The sequence below is a fragment of the Coccinella septempunctata genome, chromosome 1, assembly GCF_907165205.1.
Source record: "Coccinella septempunctata chromosome 1, icCocSept1.1, whole genome shotgun sequence".
Lineage (NCBI taxonomy): Eukaryota > Metazoa > Arthropoda > Insecta > Coleoptera > Coccinellidae > Coccinella > Coccinella septempunctata.
In genome coordinates, this window is record NC_058189.1 from 19,639,634 (window position 1) to 19,646,308 (window position 6,675).

At 32.1% G+C, this 6,675-nt stretch overlaps 1 protein-coding gene across 1 annotated transcript; it reads left to right on the forward strand.

The window, feature by feature from the left end:
* The first annotated feature begins 280 nt into the window (after positions 1-280).
* LOC123322928 lies at positions 281-1,051 on the forward strand. Its single transcript, XM_044911012.1, has one exon. It carries the CDS (start codon positions 281-283, stop codon positions 1,049-1,051), a length of 771 nt encoding a protein of 256 aa, XP_044766947.1.
* Positions 1,052-6,675: the final 5,624 nt, after the last annotated feature.

Consider the following 6,675-nt stretch of genomic DNA (forward strand, 5'->3'; position numbering starts at 1 on the left):
GTCTGTCTGTTTTGTGGACTTCACCAAAGCATTTGATAGGATACGCCTAAGCGACGTAATAAGGAGTCTTGAGAAAAACAACATAGACTATAAGTACCAAAGAATCATTAAAGAACTTTATAGAGGAACCAGAACAAGAATTAAAACTAAGGAAGGACTCTCTGAAGTACTTCAAATCAATGCTGGTATTCGACAGGGAGACAGTCTCAGCCCAACTCTATTCAACATCATAATAGACCAAATTGTAGAGGATGTCAACAGAGTCAATGCAGGATACTGAATGGGTGACCGATCCCTAAAGGTGTTGTTTTACGCAGACGATGGTGTTGTCGTAGCAGGAAATGAAGATGCCGTGCAATGTCTATTATATAAGATGAAAATATCCGCTGAAAAATTTAATATGAGCATTTCCATCAACAAGACACAATCAATGGTCATCTCTAAAAATCCTATTAGATGCAAATTGGCAGTCGATAGTGGAATAATACAGCAGGTATCAAGATTCAATTACCTGGAAACAAATATATCGTGTGAAAGAAACCTATTAGAAGAGGCACGAACACAATCGATAAAGGCATCGAGAGTCAGCGGCTATCTGAGAGATATAGTGTGGAGGAACAAAGCGATGAGTTCACAGAGCAAGACCAGAATCTACAAAACGTGTGTAAGACCTATTCTCACGTATGCCTCAGAAACTAGAGCCGAAACATCGAAAACAAAAAGCATAATGAGAACCACAGAGATGAAAATATTGCGAACCATCAAGGGAGTCACTCTAAGGGACCGAATAAGAAGTGACATAAGAGCAGAATTGGGCGTACAGGATGTGGTGAGATGGGTCAGGACACGAAAACGGTTCTCGAGGGATCTCGTAGAAAGAATGCCAGAAGACAGATGGGCAAAGTGGGCTAAAAATCAGAAACCGAACAAACGCAGACCTGTAGGAAAACCACCAAAAAGGTGGTACGTACGAGAGCTGGAGTTCAGTATCGGAGGAAGATCCCAGAAGAGGGCCAAATGTACAGGATTGAACAGGACTTGGTCCTATTGAAAGAGGAAGAAGAAGAAGAAGGCTCTCTAACCATCATAATTTTTCTGCAACCTCCACAATTAATCTCTTCTCAATTCACCCGCTAGGTACTACGAAAATCAATGCGATATACAAATAGAATAATTTCCTGTAGCAGCCTGTATATCGTCGGTGACTATGTTTGTAAACACAGGGCCGCCGTCAGGACCGGGCACTCTGCCGGGGCGGCACATCAGAAAATCATGAAAAATTTTAATGTGTTTAAAAATTTTTAGCCTTGAAAAAGAAACAAGTCGTTTCGAAACGTCGGCATTGTATTGAAGAACAATAAAGAAAATTAGTCCAAGAATCCCAATATTCTTTCATTTCATTATTTAAGGATGTTCGCTAATGAGAACCAAATCGTTAAAAATTATTGCTTCGCTGTTGTAAAATCAAAATTAATTAATAGAGCTCGTGCTGAAGTATTAACTTCCGATATTCCTAATAATTGGGAACTTCTCAAACAATTTCTCTATACTAAATTTGGAGATCTTATCAACCTAGACGTATTAATCCATCAGTTACAATTTTTAAATAAAAAGCCTCATGAAGATTCATTGAATTTTATAGACCGCATAATTGCCTTAAAAATACGAATTAATTATCGAATAGATGCAGATCCAATAACTGATCCAGAAAAATTACTTTATAAATCAAATATTCTAAAAATTTGCAAAACAGTGTTTATTTCAAATTCACCCTACGAATGGAGAACGCATTTAATTATGAATAACGACTATAGCTTTGATGATACTGTGAATGCTGTGAAAGATTATATTTCTAACTTAGAACAATACGAATTATTTGATAGAAGCAGACGAAATAAGCCTCAACAGATTCATAAGAATAACTTTTCTAATAGTTTCAACCAGAATAATCGAAAAATGAATTTTACACATTTTAATCGCCCAGCAAATAATTACAATCGTCCAGCAAATAATTTCAATCACTTCAATCAAAATAATCAAAGAAATATACAATTTCCTTCGCAACCGATACATTTAAACCAACGTCCAGTGAAATATAATCATCCGACTAATCAGCAAGTATTTGGAAATCGATATAATAAAAATAATACTCAAAATGTTTTCAAACCAAATCCTAATTATCGAAATAATAATCCGCCAGAACGGCGTGATTAAATCGCTCTAATCAATTACCGTATATTGAATTCACAAATCCAAAGTGTAAATTATTAATTGATATTCAGTTTGTTTATTAGATCCAAAATTTGCGTACAATCATTTTCCTAAAAATATTTTCAAAAAATCAACTACATTAACTGCTTGTTTAAGAAAGCAAACTTCTGATGAAAAAGTTTTATTACCATTATTTTCAGAATTCAGAACAAATGATTTTTATTTTTTATTTTGTATAAATTTCATAAAAATTATGATGGTTTAATTGGTGCAGATTTCCTGAATAAATACGGACTTAACTTAGATTTCAAAAATCAAATTATTTGTAATGATAATTGTTAAATACCTTTTTACTACCAACAAGTTTGTCAGAATCAAACAGAGATTTCAATTGATCTGTGTCATTTAGAACCGAAATTAAATAGACAATCCATTGTAAGATTTATAGATATCCTGAAATTCATCGCGAAGAAGTAAAAAGTAAAATTAAAGACATATTAGATAAAAAGATTGTTCGAACTAGCATTTCCCCATGGTCTTTTCCAGTTGTTATTGTTCCAAAGAAACAAGATTTATCAGGTAAAACAAAATGGCGTATGGCAATTGATTACAGAAAATCAAACGATAAAACAATTGATGACAAATATCCTCTACCTCAAATTGAAAGTATATTGGACAAATTAGGAAATAAAAAACATTTTACCGTGCTTCATTTAGCGTCCGGATTTCATCAAATAGAAGTTGATGAAGATTCAATTGAAAAAACAGCTTTCACTGTTGAAGATGGTCATTATGAATTTCTAAGAATTTCTTTCGGCTTAAAAAATGCCCCAGCATCTTTTCAAAGATTAATGAATGACGTTTTAAAAAAATATATTGAAAAAATTCGCTATCTTTACATGGATGTTGTTATTATATTTTCTGATACACCCGCACAACACTTAGCTGATATTCATACTATTCTTGATTTTGCTTTGAAGAAAGATAATTTGAAAATACAATTAGACAAATGCCACTTTTTCAAAAATGAAATTGAATTTTTAGGACATATTATTACCCCTGAAGGAATTAAACCCAATCCAAATAAATTAAAAGCGGTTATGCATTTCCCTATTCCTAGAACACAAAAAGAAATTAAGTCATTTCTTGGCTTAGTTGGTTATTATAGAAAATTCATTCCTAATTTCTCGAAAATTACAAAACCATCAACGGAATGTTTGAAGAAAGACGCAAAAATTAATATTATAGTTCCGAAATATATTGAAGCCTTTGAAGTATGTAAAAGAAATTTATTGAATCACCCTATATTGCGATATCCGAATTTCAATGAGCCCTTTGTGCTTAGTACCGACGCATCAGGTTTTGCAATTGGAATTATTTTATCTCAAGGTAATCATCCGAATGACCTACCAATAGCTTATGCAATTAGAACATTGAACCCTGCAGAAACGAGATATAGTACAATCGAAAAAGAACTCCACGCAATAGTTTGGTCATGTAAGCATTTTAGACCCTATCTATACGGAAGAAAATTTACGATATACACGGATCATAAAACTTTGACATGGCCATTTTCTTCAAAGGAACCAAATTCACGCTTAATGAGATGGCGTATTTAATTGGAAGAATATGATTATGAAATTAAATATAAAAAAGGTTCAAATAATAATGCCGATGCCCTTAGTAGAATTGTTTTAAACTCAACCGATCATTTGAATTACGAAGAATTTTTGAAACTTTACGATAAAAAAGAAATTAAAGAAAATTTTAATGTTCAAGAAAAAGAAGGTAATTTATTTAAAGCCCCTAAAAAATATGCGTTAGCCCATTGTGTATCAAAAGATTTTCATATGAATAAAGGTTTTGCTTTAACGTTTAAACAAAAATATGAAGGAATCAATGAATTAAATCGCAAAAAAAGTCAACAGGAGAAGTTGCTTTTATTTATTATTTATTTATTAACCGAGATAATAGAAATATTTACTATTCAATTACAAAATAATTTTATTATGAAAAAGTTTTTAAAGCGTTAATAGATTTACGTAAATTATGTGAAAATAATAATGAGAAATATTTAGAGTTACCACGAATTGCGTGTGGTTTAGACCAATTGGAATGGTCTATAATGTTCAAGATGATACAGTTCATTTTTATGCATTCAAATATAAATATAATGATATATATTATTCGAAGTAAAAAGAAGAAGGAAGTAAATAATAAAAATATTGATTTTAATGGAATTGATTATGAAGAATTCATGAAATTGATTGAAGAAGCTACTTATGAAGAAGTAGATGAAGACGAATTACCTTCAATGATTAATCAAGTTACTGAAGAAGAATCAGATGAATGTTGAGAGCTCTTGAATGCTCATGATAATAATACTAATAATCCGAATCAGAATATTAATAATGATAATAATGAAAATTATGATAATGAAGGAACTCACTTAAATGAAAATGATAATAATGAAGATAATATTGAAAATGATTTGAATAAAGATAAAAATGATGATTTTACTGTCCATAGTAAGGTAGAAAAACCAATTTTAGAGTTACCATAAAACCCTTTCCACATGTTTATTGTGATACCATAAGATTTGGTCAAACCTATTGTTTAAGCATAGTAGATTCATTTTCAAGATTAGGACAATGTTATGTTAGCAAATACTCAGTTTTATTACCTACCTTCTGTCTGTATCATTTCTTACAAAGGAATAAACTGGTATCTGTAGAACATCACTATTAATGCTACAAGAAAGCCAAGTTTCAGTTGAATTTAGAACATCAAAATCATAAGTCAAAAGATAAGCCGATAGGTCACTTAAATTTGGTATAAAAAATCTGCTATTCAAATGCAAGCAACACAACACAAATACCAATACTACATGCTGCGAGAAAATAAAAAGAGTATCATCAACTATATACGAGTGCTCAAGGTTCTCAAACAAAAAACAAATAAAGGAAAATTATAACTCATAAGCAGAAAAAAAATTACAATAACAATGAGATAGCGGGGCTCAAAAGGCAGGTAAAGAATACAAGAAAAAAGCCAATACTGATAAATTAACAAATAGTAGATATCGATTGAAATTTATTCTGGGAGGATTCTGCATTTCTTGAAATTTTTACGGTTTTAACTCCCCATTTCTGGAACGAAATCAACTAAAAAAAATTGAAATAAACGATTTGCTACTGCGTGATTGATTTTGTTCCAGAGATTGGGAGTGAAAACCCTCAAAAGTTTCAGCAAATAGTAGATATTTGTAGAATTAACGGTTTCCATGCCTAGGTACGAAATTTTTTTTATAGCGTACTTGGAATGGCCGTGAAAACTAATATTATATTATACGCACATCATAAGACAAGTGGATTCGAAATAATAATTGAAAAATAAAATTGCAGAAAGACCACAAACAAGCGTGAACAAAGTTTTTGAGGTGGTTTTTGGGTGGCAGAGATCAACTATCGACACGCATATCTCCCAGAAAAATCATCGTACATCTGAATGTGATACATATTCTAAAAGGGAAAGTAATCTTGTAATAAATCTCGAAATTTCATCGAGCTCCGTGCAACCGTATGGTTTTGACGAGTTTTTAAGTTTTTAACTGGTTTTGGGAATTTTTCGAAGGTCAACTTTCAACCATCGTATCTCCCACAAAAATTATCATTAGATCCTAATGCAATACCCGGAGCAATCGTCTAGTAATAAATATCGACATTTCATCGACTTCGCTGTAACCGTTCGGTTTTGACGAATTTTTAACTCACTCCATCTTATTCGAAAATCAACGATGATTCCGAACAATTCAATTTCAAAATGGAAAGGTCGAAATCTGAAAATAAGAATTAGGAGAGCGCATCTGAGATAATATCGTTTGCTAAGGACACAAAGGGGTGATTTCATGCCGACATGAAATGTTTAAGAAAGAAAACTACCTGGCAATAATTTCTACAAAGGTAGGATGTTATCAACAATACCCAATTTCCTGGAATTTCATTACAGTTTGATAATTTGAAATGAATCATATCTTTTACTCTCTCATAAAATTTCAAAGAGGGTAATCCTAGCTTAAGGAGGCTATTCAAACTAAATTTGTTTAATGAGTAGGTAATCGGAATGTTCCGAGAAATTTTGATGACAAGTGAAATGACTATAAGAAGTACTTCTTGGCTCTTCCTTCAGTTCAAGAACGACAGAGCACAGAGAGGGTTTGCAGAGTTTTCGTGAAAAAAATAACAAGACGAAGATAGTGTAGTGTAGTGATCTTATACGTGAAACAGTAAAATATTTTTGTGTACATATGAGAACGACAGATAATTCAAAAATGCCTCTGTACGACAAGGAAGCTGATCCACTTCATGAAGCATGTATTAATGGCACGCTTGAATCAGTTAAGAAAATGGTGGGTTCAAAAAAATTTCCTGTTGACTCTGAGGCAAATTGCTAACCGTACATTAC

Bases quoted from the DNA above. Each gene is read 5' to 3' on its own strand.
- LOC123322928 (XM_044911012.1), top strand. From the start codon at position 281: ATGGGTGACCGATCCCTAAAGGTGTTGTTTTACGCAGACGATGGTGTT.